We start from the raw sequence: 17155 nt of genomic DNA, 5'->3' as shown, positions 1-17155 counted from the left end.
AACCTGTATTTCAATCATGTACTGAGCTTTCAAAAATGGTGTTCAGCCAGCTCCTTGGAAATTAATGTTCTTAAGACCAAGGAGCTGGTCCTACAGAATAAAAAAAATATTAGGAGGCCAGTAAATATAGATGGACAAATGGTTGAAATGGTCGATGATTTAAAATATTTGGGCACATACATCGACAGTAGTCTTACCTTCCAAATTAATACGGATCATGTTTTTAAAAAATGTTCACAACGCCACCACTTGCTACGCAAGCTTAACAGTTTTGGAGTGAGTCAAAGTATTTTAGAAACGGTGTATAAGAGCCTGGTGGAAAGTATCTTATCATTTAATATGATCATGTGGTACGGAAACCTGAATATTAAAGGGAGAAACAAACTGCAGAAAATAGTGAACATGGCCTCTAAGATTTTAGGGAAGCCACAGAAACATTTGAGCTGTCTCTATGATGAATTAATTAGAAGTAAAGCTGAGAAGATAATTAATGACTCCTCTCATCCCATGTACAGTGAGTTTGAGCTTTTGCCTTCGGGGAAGCGCTATAGACTACCGATGGCAAGGAAGAACCTATACAAAAAGTCCTTTGTCCCAGAAGCTGTCCCAGTGCAATAAATAAGATCAGAATGCGGTAGCTAGGTAGCCGACCCTGTTTACTCCTGTTTTTCCTTTGCTGAGGGTTTTCCTGCACAGCAGGTTCGTACTGTGGTGTGCTTTATGAAATTATGAAATTATGTACTTGAATGTGTGATGTGTGAAGTACAGTTACTGCCATAGGCTATTTTTCTATATTTTCTATCCTTGAAATGTTTTTATTGTGTTATTATGTGTTCTGATGTTGTTGTGAGACATGTCTATGGTGGTGAAACCAAAAACATATAAACACAGAAAAATGTTTGCACCATCACAACATGAACGGGTTGTAATCAATGCCGCTGTACAGTTGTAGACACTGTTGTAAAGTGTCTAGGATCTATATGTTATGGATGTTAATGGGGAGTGTCCTGAGACAGGACAAGACACAGGACAAAAGGATCTTATTCCAGCTGGAAGCCACTTGGACGTCACAGTGGCGTAGTTTTTTGTTGTTGTTGTTTTCAGGGTTAACTTCATCATACAGATACATGTTAGATGCCCTACTTTTATAAACACCACAAAACCTGTTAGTATTACATTTATTTAGAACATTCGGTGGAGAGAAAATGTTTTGTGAACAGTCATGTCCAACAGCAACCTGACCTGTGTGTGTGTGTTTGTGTGTATCTGCCGGTTTTCATAAGTATTGTAGAGCTTTGGACTGTGCAGGTTCCTGTCCCAGTGGATCTGTTATTAACTAGAGTCTCTATAGGAGAGGAGCTTTTACATGTTTCACTATACTATATTATTAGTAGTAGATTCTGTAATTAGTTTATTTGCTAGTAGATTCCCTCTTCTCTTCTCAGGAACTCTTAATTATGACCTGGTTTACTGCTGCCTATGATCGTGCTCCCAGCGCTCCCTCTGCTGGGTGACCTGCAGTACTGCAATCACTGCAACACTAAGGTTACATAAAATAACATACATAAGGTTCATGAAATACATTTGAAATCGTTTTTATCCCAAATCAAAGTTTGCAAAATAACATTGTTTTTCTGATTAGTGGGGGATTTTGATCCAGGATTACTCAAAAACTACACAGGAAAAATACTTGTCTAGTGATTAAAAAGTCACTAATCCTGCACCTCAGCTCGCTCTGTTCCCTTTCATTCATTTAACATAAAGTTCATAATTCAGGAGCACTTCAAAATTAGGAGCGATTCGTTTCCCCTCGAAAACAAACTGGTCGTGGTCGTTCTGTTGGTAACAATCTCCATCTTTAATGTTTTCGCCGACGGTTACAAACAATAAGGCTCTGACACAATGATACAAAACATTCAAAATAAAAGTTTGGTCGACAATCAGTCCACTTCCTGTTATAAGGCAGCATCATGTCCATCTTGGGGGGGTGGGGGGGTGGGAGGTGGATCCACTGTTTAACATCACTGGCATCTACACAGCCCTGCTGGCCTCAGTGCTACATGTTGATGATGCTAATCAGCACGTGACATCACTGATAGGAGGGTGGGGTGTCTATTTTCTATTTCTACTTTGTTTTCTCAGTCATGACACCTGTTGATGATGCTGCTGGTTCATCTATCCATTAGCTACGTGGGCTCATCCCTGTAGGGTCACTGACCACCGGGCGAGTCGGCGGTACACCCAGTCTGTCACGGGTCGGACATATCGAGAGGAACAACCTTACATGCTCACACCTACGGCCACTTAATGAGTTGCCAATTAACCTGATGTGTGTATGTTTGGGGGGGGGGGGGGGGGGGGGGCTGGAGAACCTTAAGAGAACATGCAAACTCCTCGCATGGCCCCAGCCACCATGTCACATCTGGAGTGGCGACAAACAAGAAGTCTGACTGATGTTACAATATAGTATGTATTAGAACAGTGAGCGCTCAAAGGTTCTTCCAACCTTCTTACAGAAATACTGATTAAAAGATTAACTCTGGGGAAAAACAAGTGTAAACACTTAGCAAACTGATCATTCAGCCGGCTGCTCAATGCTCCAACATGTTTAAACTGCAAAAAGACAAAAGCACTAATAAGAAACTGGTGATGATCTGAGGGACGAATGGAAACAATGTGTGACGAGTTCAGACTCAAACAGTCCCACTCAAAGACTTCATCAGATCAATAATGGTCCTTATGTTCAACAGAGATGTAGATTTTAATATTTCAAAAGTGATCAAATTGACGAATGATCATCATGATCAGATCAGAGAAAAACCGTTGTGAGAAAGCAGGGGAAAAGCTCTGATGGGACCACAGACATCATGTTGAGCTTGTCAGGTTCGGTTTCCCTCCTCAGGTTGTTCACTAGTTTCAGTTCTCTGAAAATCACGCTGCAGAGACCCAATCCTGGAGAACACACATCTACAGTGTCCCTGGTTTGAGTCCTGAGACCTCAGTTCATCTCTGTACTGTCAGTATCTCATAATAACAGGCCGCGCTCATGTCACAGCTGTAAACCGTTTAAAAAACAAAACATTGAAGTAAGTAAATGCTTAAGATGACAGCAGCAGCTGAACTTCACCGTTTCGTCACGACCCGACAAAGATAACAAAGACAGATGCTGAGGTGTTCACACTTTTAGCTCTGAGAGTCAAACAGGTCAAAATAAAAACACTGAGCTGCTAATTCAGGAGAATCACAACCTGGTGATTTGGTGAATTGTATTGATTAGCTGATTAATTCAGCACAGGAGGCTGTTTTGTGTTTTTGAACTCATGTTGCATGTATAAATACTTGTGTGTCATTAAATGTCAGGAGCAACTCATTCATGTTGACAAATGTATAAGACTAAATAATAATAATAAAAAAAAAGATGAGAGAATTTGAACCAAACTGTGAGAAGCTGCTCTGATCGATTATCTGTGCAGGTCAGTTAGAGAAAAGACGTGAAACCAGTGAACCGGCTGACAGGAGGGAAACACTCTGATCTTCCTTCAGTATCAAAATAAAACTGGTGGTGGTCTGGTGGACTGCTTCCTGTCTTATTTGGTTTTCTTTTCTGTGGCCAGCGTGTCGTGGAGTTTGGAAACACACTTTTCAAACTGGTCCATCACCAGTGTCCCGTTCTCGTCGAAGAACGCCGATACAGACTCGGTGAACTCTGCTTCCCTCCAGCTCTTTGACTTCCCATCGGTGAAGGAAACTCTGAGAGTGTACTGGTCATCAAACCTGAAAACAGAAACACAGTCAGGAGTGAACGTCAGCCCCAGGTCACTGGTGATGATAATCTTGACTCAAGTCTACAACTAAATACAAACAAACTTTTGACTGTATACAGACAATAACTAGACCAAGCCACTGATTTCATGCCGTGGATTTTATGGAGAAGTGAAGCAAAGAGTTTAAATTAAAACGTAGTTACTTTATTTGAATAATAAAGCAACAGACTGTTCTGTCCACACCTGACAAATGTTTCAATCAGGGTTTGTTTTTGTTTTTGTCATGTGGTCAATGTGTAAAATGAAGGATATTAAGTCTCAATAACATCTATGTTCTTATCAACATATTAACACACTCTTGTGCTTGTTTCACATATTTTTTACTGTAAAATGATCATAGAGAAAGTGAGAGGATCATCGATATTGGCTGTTGTACTCAGCAGAGAGTGTAACCTCTTTGTCCAAAAAGTCAGCAGATGAGTTATTTAATCTCCCTATATATGAGCGTCCACTGAAAACTGAATAGTTGATTAATGTAGAGACAAGGGATCCTAGGTATAAACACTGTATACTCTTGATAAATCATTTGAAAGCGCAATGACTGGTAAAGAAACTCCAAAACTCAGCTGCTTTGTTGATAGAGTTGGTTTCAAGTTAACACATACAGTTAAAGGGACAACGAGGAGTTTCTATTCGGTTATAAAAAAGTCTCACGTTAATGTGGATGAATCTCCGCTACCCACACTTGTTAATGGGCCCATTTTCGATAAATATATCGTTCTGTCTCTATCGTTATTTTGTTATTATTAGTGGTGGCGGAAATGCTGGTCGAGCCGACCAGCGTTTCCTTTGTGGCGAGTCATGAGAATAACGCAGCTGAATCGCTGTTTATGTTAGAAACTCCGACGGTATGTGAACCTCTTTGAACCTCTGACTTTAATTATTGATGAATGAAAACATGAGTCTGTCTTGCGCCGGTCAAAGAATTTTACGGTACGCGCGGAGGCTCATAAATGTAGTGTGAAAACGCTTCGCTTTTCCAAAACTCCTCGTTGTCCCTTTAATATTGTTTTTTTGGATTATGCTGATGTAAAGCCAGATACACAGAGACAGACTGATGGTGTCACAGCAATCAGACTGACCTGCTCATTTTCACAGCACTGTACTGCCAAAACTACTCTAAACTCCAACATCCTGTATCCAGTGTTACAGAAAATATTCTACCTATTTAATTTCTAACCTGCTCATTCACTATGTGCAGTGGAATAGCAGGCAGATTAAGGATTAGTGGGAAATGGACAATTAGGATTAAACATAAGAGTGAGATGCTGGAGGGAGAGACTGACCGTTTGAGAGAGGAGGCGAGCTGCCAGATGTGGTCGGGATCCATTCCAGCTGGATCTTTCTGCAGGGCCACCAGGAAGATGTTCTTCTCTTTGTATGAGGTGTACAGAGTCAGGATGCCCATCATGATGAAGTACGTGAAGAGGGATGAGTTAAGGAACCGCCAAACATAAAACACAGTGAACCTGGACTGTCCCGGTTCTGAGACAACACTGGTTTTAATTCTGCTACAAGTGACTCTAACAGCTCTGCTGCAGACCAGGTGAACTCAGGTCAACTTCCTGTTCAACTTAAAGGATATGAGATGACACAGCAAGCGAGGACCGGTCTGGACTCAGGGAACGGGTGCAGGTAGTCCCAGACCAGAGCCAACATGGCAAACAGACAGGAAATAGTACAGATCAACAGCCGACCGTCCACCAGTCCGAAGTTCTCCACGTACCCGTACTTCTCCAACAGCACCTGCAGGGGGCGCAGCAGCAAGACAACAGGGTTAGGGATGAGGTGCAGGTTGGTTCAGTAAAGTCCAGACACAACAAACTGCACTAAAACATGATGAAGACAATAGATACATATAATTTGGTTGCCATCTGCCACCTCACCACTCGATGGCTCTAATCACACACTGGTTCTTCGCTGAGTGTTTATCACATGCACTGATTGTGTTAAGAGTAAAAATAAATACCTTTTTGGCGGCATCATCCAGAGAGTTCTTCACAGCAGCTCCATCCCATTTATCAATCTTCACTGGTTTCTCATCGATCCTCCACTGAAACACACAATCAATACCTAATTATGACCGACATCAGCTTGATCACTGTTTACTATCAAGTTACCGGTTGATGTTTGGGCATTTAGAAAAACATTGTTTCAAAGTCCAAAGCTCTTTATGACTTTTCAAAAGTGTTTACATTTCAGATTAATGTAAACTCACCAACATGGAAAAGACAACAGAGCTGGGACAATATAATGTTCTAAAACAACAATTATTATTTTCATACAACACACAACGTGCAGATAGACATTGGGACATTTAGCTACATGCATCATCCTGTTAATGTGTTCTACTGAACATTAATATGCTTTAAATAAACTATTGAAATGTATCTAAGATCTAAGACACACTTTGAACAACAAAAAACAAATAATATTTGAATTAAGTGCACTATATCCAGCTGCACTGTTTTTTTAATTACGGTAAAAGACACCACATTGTTGTGCATTAGCATAAGCAACATGAAATGTCATATGTCAACAAATCATATTTCAAGATCTAAAGGGACGTGTTTGTTTGGTACAAGACCCAACAAAAACACATCATACATTTTATACAGTATACAGTGAAAATGAAGCACAAATCACCATCAACACTGAAATCATAATCACATGCAACATCTGTCCATGTGATTGCACTATGATGCAGCTCTAAAAAAAAAAGGCCTGGATACTTCAGCTCCCGAGCTAACCTGTAGACGTGTTTGTGTTGCTTAGCAACAGTCCAGTGCCAGTCCAGTGGCAGAGCTATTTGTGTTGACATAGCATGGAAACATCACACCACATTATATTCTCCGCAATGATCACACAGCCTTATAAACTACTGTAGCGCATCAGTACAACCTGGACATCCTGACTGTCACACAGACACGTCAGCACACCACAGTGCAGAGGCAGACAGGCTTAACGTTACAGCACCAGAAACACGGGGAGATCTGCATCTGTCACCGGATGTGATCCGAGCTCCGTCGACCGGTTCTTGAAAACGAGAGATCTCTAAATACAACAGCCTGGATTGAAGTTCCCACTGAACGACGTGTCCCCCATTGATTTCAATGTCTTTCAAACAAACGTGTGTTGTACGTGCAGATCATGTAGCAGACAGATGGATCATGCAGCTGTGATCCCAAACTGAGGCCGGGTAGTTTCGTCAATAAGAAACACTGCTGTATGATCTGTGCGACTAAGCAGCACAAACAACAAACGTCAGTCGCCTGCTGTGCAGAGTTTGTTTCAGTGTTTGCAGCAGCAGCAGCAGCAGCAGCAGCAGCCGCCGTCGGAGAGTTAACAGCTGGAAACAGGAAACAGACCCGCTAAGTTACACTTCACACAGCGCGGGCTGAACACGGACCGACTCGTTCATTCAAGCACAAAACTGCACGATCGATTCTCCCCCTCCATACCGACGCCTTTCAACATTTATGTTTACATTCTCACTGACAATGTAATTTCATTTTAGCCAGCTAGCATTAGCTTAGCTTGCTAACCGGAACTCCGATGCACAGACTGAGAGCACCGCGTGCACCCGCACCTGTCCGCTCCTACACTTTAACCTCCGTTACAAAACAGAAACACCCGTTTTTAATTTAACGCCGACAACCAATAACAATAAAACTTTAATCCTCACTTTCTCCAGCAGTCCACTCTTTCCGTTCCTCGCGGCAGCCATCTTCTCACCTGTGACCTGGACGCTTCTGATTGGCTCTCAGAGACTTTTGAACGAATAGTAACGTCTGACGTCACCGCGTCCGCGTCCCCGAGGAGCGCGCTTCCTTTTTCTCGGCGCAATGAAACTACAACCACGCGGGTATCCGTACATTTTATACGGGAAGACAGTTTCAAATAACATGTGCTAATTAAAATAATCAAGAATCATTAATTATCTATTGCATCTCTGACTCTGACCCTTTTTTTTTTTTTTCTTTTAACCATGGAGATAAATCAGGTTGGCAAAGAGTTGTTGCTCATTGTGTGGGATGGACAGTCGCTAACCTGTGTCTCTCTCTCTCACTGAGCTGATCACAGACACAGGTACATACAATAACTGTGGGCAGGGGCGCCGCTAGGGATTTTGGGCACCATGAAATAATTCTTACTGGGCTTTTTGACTATCATTCCCACATTTGTGAAAAAAGAACATGACATTTGACAGGCAGGGGAAGCACTGAGCAGCACTCTGAATACAATGGAATTCATATTGCTGCAACACTGACACACTATTTAAAAAAAAAAAAAAGTTTATATTAAACCATTAAAATCGTTCAGAACGATTTTTTTTCATTTATTTTAATTAATCTTTTCTATAATAATAAATTCATCTTTTATATCTTTTGTGTGTATTGTTTTTATCTGACGGCACTGGAGCTGGTTCAAATCTGCATTGTTTCTCTCTCTCACACTCACACACACACACACACACACACACACACACACACACACACACACACATTACAGAGGACAGGACATACAGAAGTATCAGGTTTTTCAGGGTTTTTTATTTTATTTTCCATGTTTCCCAACAGCCCCTGCTCTCCTTCTCATCTTGTACAAAACTACTAAATCACTGTATAAACTATTAACATCGTCCATCAGACAGTCTCTGGTCATTTGGCACTCAGCATTATAATCCCCACGACCCCCCCGCCCCCCCAAAACCTGACCACCACCAGTACCACTGCCCTGAACACTCTGCTGTCAGACTGCATCAACTGAGGGATGAATGCTTTAGTACAGCTTTATAAAATGTGCATATCAGTGTTGTAGAGAGTAAAGCTCGTGTGGCGTCAGTAAAAAAAAAAAAAAGCCCTTCAGCTCCATCAGAGACACAGCAAAGAGTTTGAACACAAACTCTCCAACACCTACTAACACTGTCACCATCAACGATTCGAAACAAAACTTTACACTCACTCAGGAACATGTGGCAGCTGAGAGGACAAAAACTGCACATGGCAAAGATGATTAAGGAAACCCAGGGCTTGACTGATGATTACATCACTGACAGAAACATCAGCTGATGGCTATGAGGAATGTGAAGAGTTAATGATCTGCAGGTGACAGGTACAAGCTGTATTCACATTAAAGTAGAGGGTATTCACTGGTGGAATGCAACATAAGATTTAGAGATGCACCTTTTTATATTTTTGTTTTGGCAATTTCATTGATGTACTGCCAAATTCTTAAAGGCAGATGTTTCTGAACAAAATAAAAAATAAAACAGTGCTGATTAGTTTCTGTGTGTGCATCTTTCCTCTTGTTTCTTTAATTAAGCAAAAATGGACACAGCACAGGAGGAGTAAAAACTTGCCGATTAAAACTGTGAAAACAACAGGAAAAACACAGATTTTCAAAAGAAATAAAATGAAATAAAAAAATCACATTTTTTCTTCTATTTTTCCAACACCAAACTTTAGTAAAGAAGAATAACTTGTTTGGTGCCTGAATGAGGGTCACAAATCTCATTGGAGCTACACCAATTAGCCAAGTAATTGATCAACAATAGAATAACTCGGAACTTTATAGATAATTAATGGTGTCAGTTATTTTTAACAAAAAACCTGTTGTTTACAGCCTCTCTGATCTGTTTGCTGCACATTTTATGTTTTTGAGGTTTTGATGCTGGTTGGATACAAGAGATTTTATAGACCAGAGAATTCACTTAGCAGCCCTGATCCTTCTTTTACTTTATCAGGCAATAACTACAAACTCAGGTTCAGCTGTGTCCTATGGTCTAAGCCTTAGGCCATAGGACACAGCTAAACCAGCTAAACCAAAACCCTATAAGGTTTAAGGTTTTGGTTTGGTTTCTGACTGGAACATAAAAAGAAACATTAATGCTAAGATCATCAGTAACATGTACTGTGACCCTCCACCAATCACCCAATGTGAACATGGCTTCTATCTTCGTACTCTGTCACTGACCCCTCAGTGTCTTTTGTAGTCATTAAGCTGTACTCTTTAATCATGACTCCAAAAGCCAACAGGGCTCTTCCAGTCATATGACCTTTCTCTCCTTGACAGCAATGAAGCAATCCACAGTCTCATGAGCCACACTGTTCAAGAAATCCTTTTTTCCTCCTTCAGATGGGTCTAGGTTCGAGTACCCATGAGCCTCAGTGGTGTTGGAGAAGACTCCAGCCACAGCTTCAAAACATTGGTGGTCAATACCCAGAGAACAAAGAAGGTCTAATGGACACTCAGACTGGAAGACGGGCTGTGGCAGAGATGGACAAGTAGCCCTACTGGGAGGTGTTTATAAATGTGATGGTTTTAGAGCAGATACATCCTTGGTGGTTCCTCACGTGGTGATTTCAGCAGAGACATGAATCACAGGTGAAAAGGGTCCATGGAGCAGGAAAAGGCCTCATCAGTTATCAGACATTTGAAGTCGCCACACAGAGGAAACCGGATCAGGTCCTTGTTCAGAACCTGACTGTGTCCGGATGTGATGGCTGTTTCCTCCTACAGTCAACACGCAACAAGATCAGCTGAACTTTCAACTCCTCAAAGGACTCAACATGTATAGTATTATTAAAACTGTAGCGTCCAGGAGCTGTGATGAACCTGTCCGTGATGAAATTAAGCAACATGATGACATACAAGTTAAAACTTTGAGGCAACAGCCTCATGTTCACTAGGATGAAACTTTCTGCTGCATCAGTAAAGTAGATGAAAAGCTAAGGAGAGTCCTTTTTAATATGTCACGTAATCTTGTGTCCTCATCCAGATTTTAATTTAGTCAAGCAACGATTAGAAAAATAATCTGTTACTATTTTAATCATTGATACATTTTTTAAGCAATTTAGCGCTTTTCTGCTGCATGGACCTTGTGGCTTGATATTGGTCATTAAGAAGGCGACAGGCAAACAACGTCATGATTATGTTTGTAAGAACAGCGAAGTCAAATATTAAAATGTTTAACTATCACTTAATGTTGTTGTTATCAGCCATGTGTATCCTCACAACTCACATCTATACACCGATTATTGCTCCAACGACTATTTTGTGCCCCCCCATATTGATTTTTGAACTTTTCTAGATAAATGAAGCATGCCTCTGTAGCTCCACTGACTGTTTCTTCAGTCTGATCAATGAACAGATTGTAAGGTGGATGTAAAACTGATGAGTGTGTGGTTTCTGAGTTCACTCTGCTCCTTTCGATACTGTCGCTCTTTAAATTAAAACCGTCTCTTCTTTGTCTCGTGAGCTCAGTTTTTGGTGATTTGCTGGTGAGAAAATGACATCTGGAGGAAAAGTACAGGAATGATTGACCCTCCTCCTCAGCTTCTCCTGAAATAAGGTCCGGCTGCTGCTGAGACGACGGTCGTGTAAAAACATTCATACTGTTTGTGACACCTTCATCGTTTGGCACTTTGCATATATGAACCTCTTCCTTTCTGCCTTTGTGCAGAGTCAGCAGACGACTCCTCTCTAGTGCTTCTTGTTGATTCGTCGGGATCTCCTTAGGCCGCGCCTCCTGCGGTTCTGATTGGACATCCAGGACCGCAGGAAGTACTTGTCAGGGCTCCTTCTGCAGTTGACAGTATGGTTCTCCAGGTCAAACTGTCTCTGCAGCTTCAGGGCCAACACCCGGTCCTGACGCTCCTGCTGGATCTGATGGATGTACCGCTCATCAAAGGCCTCCTGACCCCCCGTCCGGTTTCTCTTCAGGTCGCTGTCCCGATCTGAATCCAGGTGTTTGGTCTTCTGCTTCCTCTTCTTGCCCCTCCTTGAGGTAGACTGGTTGGGCATGCTACTGTCAGACTCCTTCCTCGGACTCTGTGAGTCCTTTGGCACCAATTTACACGACTGGAAACCAGAGTTCTTAGTATATGGCGAGAATGATTGTTTTCGACTAAACAGTGCTCCCCCACTGCAGGACTCAGGAGCAGCAACCAGCGACTCAAAGTCTGAACTTCTGAAAGTCACCTCGCCACTGTAGCGGATCGCTGGGACTCTGATCTTTATGTTTTGTTTCTGGGGGGTATCCGTGTCCCCAGCTGGAGGATCGAACAGCAGCCTCCTTTTATTGCAGGACGTCACTCCATCTCCTGCAGCAGACTTACTAGTCTTTGTGGCCTCCTCCCCTACGGCGGTCTTGTTATGCAGCTCCATAACGGGGCTTGTCAGCGTGGCCTTGGAGTTCACTTTGAGGCTCTGGCGATCCAGCTCGATCTGTTTCCACTTCTGCAGCACGGCAGGACTGGCTTCGTAGGTAGTGGCCTTCTGCAGGCCCCGGGTCAGATTCCTGGGCGTGGACTTTACGATGGTGGGCTCCATCAGACGACCGTCTGGTAGCCGTTTGGGTGGTGTGCATGGCGAGCAGACGATGGGTTTGAAGTGGTTGAGCTCCTCGGAGATGCTGTCGTTGCTCTCGGGGCTGATGGAGCGCTCAGGCCGGAGCAGAGGGAGGACCAGTGGAGTCAGTGACGAAGATGAGGTGACCACAGCTCGCCAGGTGAGCCTCCGGTCAGGGGCGGTGATCGGAGCTGAGACAGAGCGACTGTTCTCAGAGGAGAGGAGGATTCCTGCTGTGTAGCTGTGACCAATGCCAACCTGACAGAGAGCGACACAAACAGTTTAAGACACAAGATCAGAAAGAAGGGGCCTCGCAGGTACAGATTTCACACACAAGGCAATAGAGGCAATAGTAAAGACTAATAAAGACGACTTTGCTCTTGGGTACCAGTGCCCACCTGTCTTCCTTAATGGTACTCTATCATGTATTGAATCATTAAACAGTGCAATAAAGGCTTTTAAAGCCATACACCTTTGACTTCTATGATGTACCAATTGGGCTGTAAGGGACAAGTCGCTGTACATTGTGTGAATAAGACCAGGTAAGGTTTGCCCACTGTTGAACAGGTGACAGGGGCAGAGAGGTGAATGTAAAATCAAAAACTCATTCTGTAAATGTGGAACCATCTCGACATTTGGAGTCGTACCTCATCCATCATGGCCGGCTGGGTGGTGACCTTCCCTTTCCCCCCGCTGTCCTCTACTGGGTCAGTGCAGCTTTGACTCCTCTGAGAACCACTGAAGAGGAGAAACACCAGTCACAGCAATGAGACAACTGTTAGTCACAGCCTGTGCAGCAGTGTGTTAAAGTCCCCCTCCCGTGACCCTTTTTGGTCATTTTAAAACCAGCTCATTAGCAATGCACCTCTGGAGGGTGGGCGGAGACTGCGCTGCTCTGCACCCGCCCAGCCACCCCCTCGCACGCTGACAGCTGGACATTGTACAATTACAGATTCAGCGCGTTTAGCGTAATACTCCACACTGGGATTCGATCCCAGACTGGAACATAGTCCCTTGCTCGCGGTGCAAGCTGCTCTACCAGGTGAGCTACACCTGTTATACCTTGGCAGCTACACCGAGCTGCCAAGCCTTTCACCTCTGAGCCAGATGCAGAGCGGGGCGGGAGCTTGTAGCACTAGTGCCCTCCCCTGGAGCTGTGACACGTCAGCTCCAGTCTCCCTGAAACTGCCAGTTTGCGTCTGCCATTGGTTCACAGCAATTTGAAGGCAGAAAAACTCAGAAATGCAATTTTGCACTTCCTTTTCTGCTGATATGTGCTCTAACACAAGAAAAATGCCACAGGAACATGTGAAAAGCACGAAAAACACGATTTTCGTGGGAGGGGGTCTTTAAAGCCTCAACATCAGCACTGCTAAATGTTTGATTTGGCGACCCCTAAGGGTGGCAGACGTACAGCTGCTGCCCAACATGTTTGTTGTGTGAATGAAAAAAGACCACCTCTTCTCTTTCCTGCATGTTTGACTGACTGATTTGTGTAAACTCCCACCAGATGGTTTGATATTGAAAAAACGATGCTGAAGCTGTTTCTCTCAAGCTCACCTAGTGACAGCTGACATGTTTTTGGTTTTCCTGATGAAGGCGGAGATGTTTCTGATTCTCCTGCTGATCGGCTCCTCATTCTCCGAGTCTGACAGGACTCCCTGAGAACAAACAGAGATTTTAAGTAAACACCTGCGTCGGAGCAGAAGAGACTGGCACACTGAGCTGGATGTTAAATATGCAGGCTGCACAGTATAAGACAGATCAGACTCACGGTCTCTTCATCGCGTCGTGCTGATTCATCTTTACAGATCAGAGTGTTCCTTCTCCTGAGCTCCTCTCGGTCCTCAGACAACAACAGCTGAAACACAACAATCATGAACAAAACCGCAGTGTTATAAACAAAGCATTAATGGACCAGACGTCATCACACATTCATCTTGTTCCTACATGAACACAAGCAGATACAGTGTTTTCACTAGGACTTTTTGAAGTAGTGGCGGTAACACCGCACAATTTAAAGTCACCAGTCCACCTGGTGTGCATGTGTTTGGACTGTGGCGGGAAACTGAAGAGCCTGGAGAGGATCCATACAGGCACAGCAAGAACATCCAAACTCCACTGAAGGGACCCTTATGATAGCCCAGATGTTTTTTAGTATCACATAGGATAAAAATTGACACCTGGATGGTTGGATGGATGATTCATTGAATGTTTACATAAGAGATTTTAGTTTTTAAGAAAACCACCAGTAGAGTTATAATACAACCAACTCAGAGTGTTGTTCCTCTGACCATCCTAACCATCTCTCTGACTCACCTTGTGTTTCCCGCTCAGTCCTGATGAAACGTCTGCAGACTTCGGGATGAGAGCTGGGGAGACGAAGAACTCTGGAAACAGAACAAGAGAGGAACCACAACATAAACCCAGGAGGAATTGAGTTGTTTAAAATGTCTTTTGAACAAAAGTTGTAAAATGTTGTGATTTAAATGATCATTGGAACAAATAATATAAAAGAAATAAACAAACTTAAATTAAACATGAACTATAAATACCTGCTGTTTAGTTCTCTGACCACAAACAGATTCAGTACCTAACTCAAAATAAAAACCTTCATTGATACACATTTAAAAAAAAAAAAAAAAAAAGATGAGAAACCACTGTAAGCAGAGAGGCATTAGAGAAGAAATAATACGACTAAAGTGTCAATTATAAGTAGACTATTTTATCATTTAAGTGGATATTTTCATTATCAATTAATCTTCAGACAATTTTCAAGTGAATTTTTAGCTATAAAATGACAGAAAATACCTTGAGAGGCTCATATTTTATCGGACCCAAACTGAACTCAGTCAAATAGTTGTACCCATCCAACGGTACAACCAGTAAAACATTCAGCTCAGTCAGATGAGTAACACACAGTAGGAGGAAGTGGAGCCAGCTGATATCTCACACATTTTACTAAATAAACAAATAGACGATTATTCAGCTGTGGTATGAGATTAACTGATTGAGTCATGGATTTCATCAGAACAGTTCCACAAGAGAACTGTCCTGGGCTCTCACCTTTATTGACTCTGTGTAGTTAACAGTACAATGTTGGCCATGTCGACACACAGAGGCTCTGACTATTAGAAACACTTCTCCAGTGTGACACAAACGGCATGATTTAAAGATGAACATTAGTTGAATTAACACTTAAGAAAGCAAAATAGAAAATAGTTAAGGGACAGAGCATCATTCATAGACTTCAGGGTGAATAAGTTCAAGTATTTTTTCTTAGCTGGTTGTTTTGCATTCAATCTAAAACAGATCTAATCAAATAATCTATTTTACGTGTTAGTTGTATAAATATGTAATCATATATCAATATATAAAGACAGGCAGAGGTTAGTGCTGAACAGCTGAGGTTAAACTGAATGAGACTGGACACAAACACAGATGAGTGAAATAACCAGATATTAACACTGTAGTAAAGCAGCTCCTCCTCCAACCGTACAAGTCCGGACAAGTCCGCCAACACCAGCCCTAATTACAAATCTAACCAAATACTGTAAAACGGCTTGTTTTCTAACAACAGTGTGCAGTTTCCATACATTTATAAGAATGAAACAACACATTATGTCAGTATCGTCAGGTCCATTCACCAGATTAGTTGGTTCAGGTCTTTGAGTTCACTGGAGGTCAGCGTCTACTTCACACAACTCACCATAACAGTTAATCACTATTTATTTCTGCCTCATAACATGTTTTCTGAGTGAAACTCCTGCTAACCGAGGCTCACGGACCGGCCAGTCATGTTTTTCAGTGTGAACTGAATCGGGGTCAGTTTTACCTGACAGACAGTCATAGACTCCCCAGGCCTCCTGTGGTTCAAACTAAACTTGGGATAAAAGTTACTCAGGACGCTGGTAAAACTCTGGATGTTTCGATGTTTTTCTAGCGTCTCGTTAGTTGAACAAACAGCCAGCGCCGGCGCTGATATAGCGGAATGTGAGCTGTAGTTTGTGCGGTGAACAGACCGACCTCTCTGGCTGTCACAGTCCCTCCTTCCCGCCCTGCCGCCGCCGCTGCTCTCGGGGTCACTCCTCCTCCGGAGCCGCTCCGTGCTGCCGGGGTGTCTCCGGGCCAGGCACAGCGGACAGGCCGGGTGTCCGCAGGGCGAGCCGCCGCCGCCGCCGCCGGGCTGAGCCTCCACGCACGCTGCGCACTTGGTCCCTTCGTCCTCTGGCGGGCTAGACCCAGACCCGGACCCGGACCCGCACCGAGCTCCGGGGCCGGAGCCGGAACGGGACCTGCCGGCAGCGGCGCTCGCCGGTCTGCCAGGCCGCTCGGCGGACCCTGCGGTCGCCATCTTCCCTGTTGAGTCTGCTCTCTCCGGTCCGCTCTCACAACAAACCCCGCCCTGCCGCCGCCGCCGTCGGAAAGCAGGAGCGCAGAGAGGACGCGCCTGCAGCCCGCCAACCGCGGAGCTGGAGCACGGCGAGAGCCTCTCAGGGTGACACTTCAAAATAAAACTACAAACACGTTTTCACCCCGAACTGATTCATCACTACAATGAGTCTTTTGCTGTGGCTCCAGTTGCCAGATCTGGAATGAATTAAACGCGTAAAACTTGGTATGAAAACATGTGTGGAAGTGTATACATCACCTGCCCATTTGCCCAGGAAGTAGGAGCCAGAATAAAATTTTGAAAAAGGCCTCGCCCCTCTCAAATTTTGGCCCATTTATTTGAAATTGTCCAGCTGATGTGTTTCACAAAACACATTCCCCATTCGGCCATATGGTGGTGCTATAATTAACAGTCAAGATTGTGAAAAGTTTGAAAAGCTGAAAGTCTCATTGTCTAAAAATGTGCTTTACCTCACACTTACAGGTCTTTGCAAAAGCCCTGTTTTTTTGTTTGTTTGTTTGTTTGTTTGTGTGTTTTGTTTGTTTGTTTGTTTTGGGGCAAATTGAAAACCAATGAATAGAACTTT

The 17155-nt window shown here is 43.3% G+C and overlaps 2 protein-coding genes across 2 annotated transcripts; both read right to left on the bottom strand.

Moving 5' to 3' along the window:
* Positions 1-1834: 1834 nt before the first annotated feature.
* On the bottom strand, positions 1835-7557 carry spcs2 (signal peptidase complex subunit 2). The gene is made up of 5 exons (XM_085795603.1): positions 7510-7557; positions 5794-5877; positions 5411-5570; positions 5111-5246; positions 1835-3774 (listed from the first exon to the last, which is right to left on the bottom strand). The coding sequence occupies exons 1-5, from the start codon at positions 7549-7551 to the stop codon at positions 3588-3590; spliced, it is 609 nt and encodes a 202-aa protein (XP_085651729.1). The 5' UTR covers positions 7552-7557; the 3' UTR covers positions 1835-3587.
* Positions 7558-9345: 1788 nt separating this feature from the next.
* Positions 9346-16612, bottom strand: rnf169 (ring finger protein 169). The gene is made up of 6 exons (XM_085795602.1): positions 16203-16612; positions 14496-14566; positions 13951-14037; positions 13737-13837; positions 12824-12914; positions 9346-12434 (listed from the first exon to the last, which is right to left on the bottom strand). The coding sequence occupies exons 1-6, from the start codon at positions 16528-16530 to the stop codon at positions 11310-11312; spliced, it is 1803 nt and encodes a 600-aa protein (XP_085651728.1). The 5' UTR covers positions 16531-16612; the 3' UTR covers positions 9346-11309.
* Between the last annotated feature and the right edge of the window lie 543 nt (positions 16613-17155).

Source organism: Trachurus japonicus, chromosome 13 (genome assembly GCF_045865225.1).
Source record: "Trachurus japonicus isolate A0001 chromosome 13, Traja_1.0".
Classification (NCBI taxonomy): domain Eukaryota; kingdom Metazoa; phylum Chordata; class Actinopteri; order Carangiformes; family Carangidae; genus Trachurus; species Trachurus japonicus.
This window is presented reverse-complemented; position numbering and strand designations above follow the sequence as displayed.

Excerpts from the sequence above, each read along its gene's own strand:
- rnf169 (XM_085795602.1), bottom strand. The coding sequence starts at position 16,530 with ATGGCGACCGCAGGGTCCGCCGAGCGGCCTGGCAGACCGGCGAGCGCC. Across the intron at positions 14,038-14,495 it reads GACTGAGCGGGAAACACAAG|CTGTTGTTGTCTGAGGACCG; the intron begins GTGAGTCAGAGA and ends GTTGTGTTTCAG. Across the intron at positions 12,915-13,736 it reads AACATGTCAGCTGTCACTAG|TGGTTCTCAGAGGAGTCAAA; the intron begins GTGAGCTTGAGA and ends TCTCCTCTTCAG.
- spcs2 (XM_085795603.1), bottom strand. The coding sequence starts at position 7,551 with ATGGCTGCCGCGAGGAACGGAAAGAGTGGACTGCTGGAGAAA. Across the intron at positions 5,878-7,509 it reads AGAGTGGACTGCTGGAGAAA|TGGAGGATCGATGAGAAACC; the intron begins GTGAGGATTAAA and ends TGTGTGTTTCAG. Across the intron at positions 5,571-5,793 it reads TGGATGATGCCGCCAAAAAG|GTGCTGTTGGAGAAGTACGG; the intron begins GTATTTATTTTT and ends CGCCCCCTGCAG.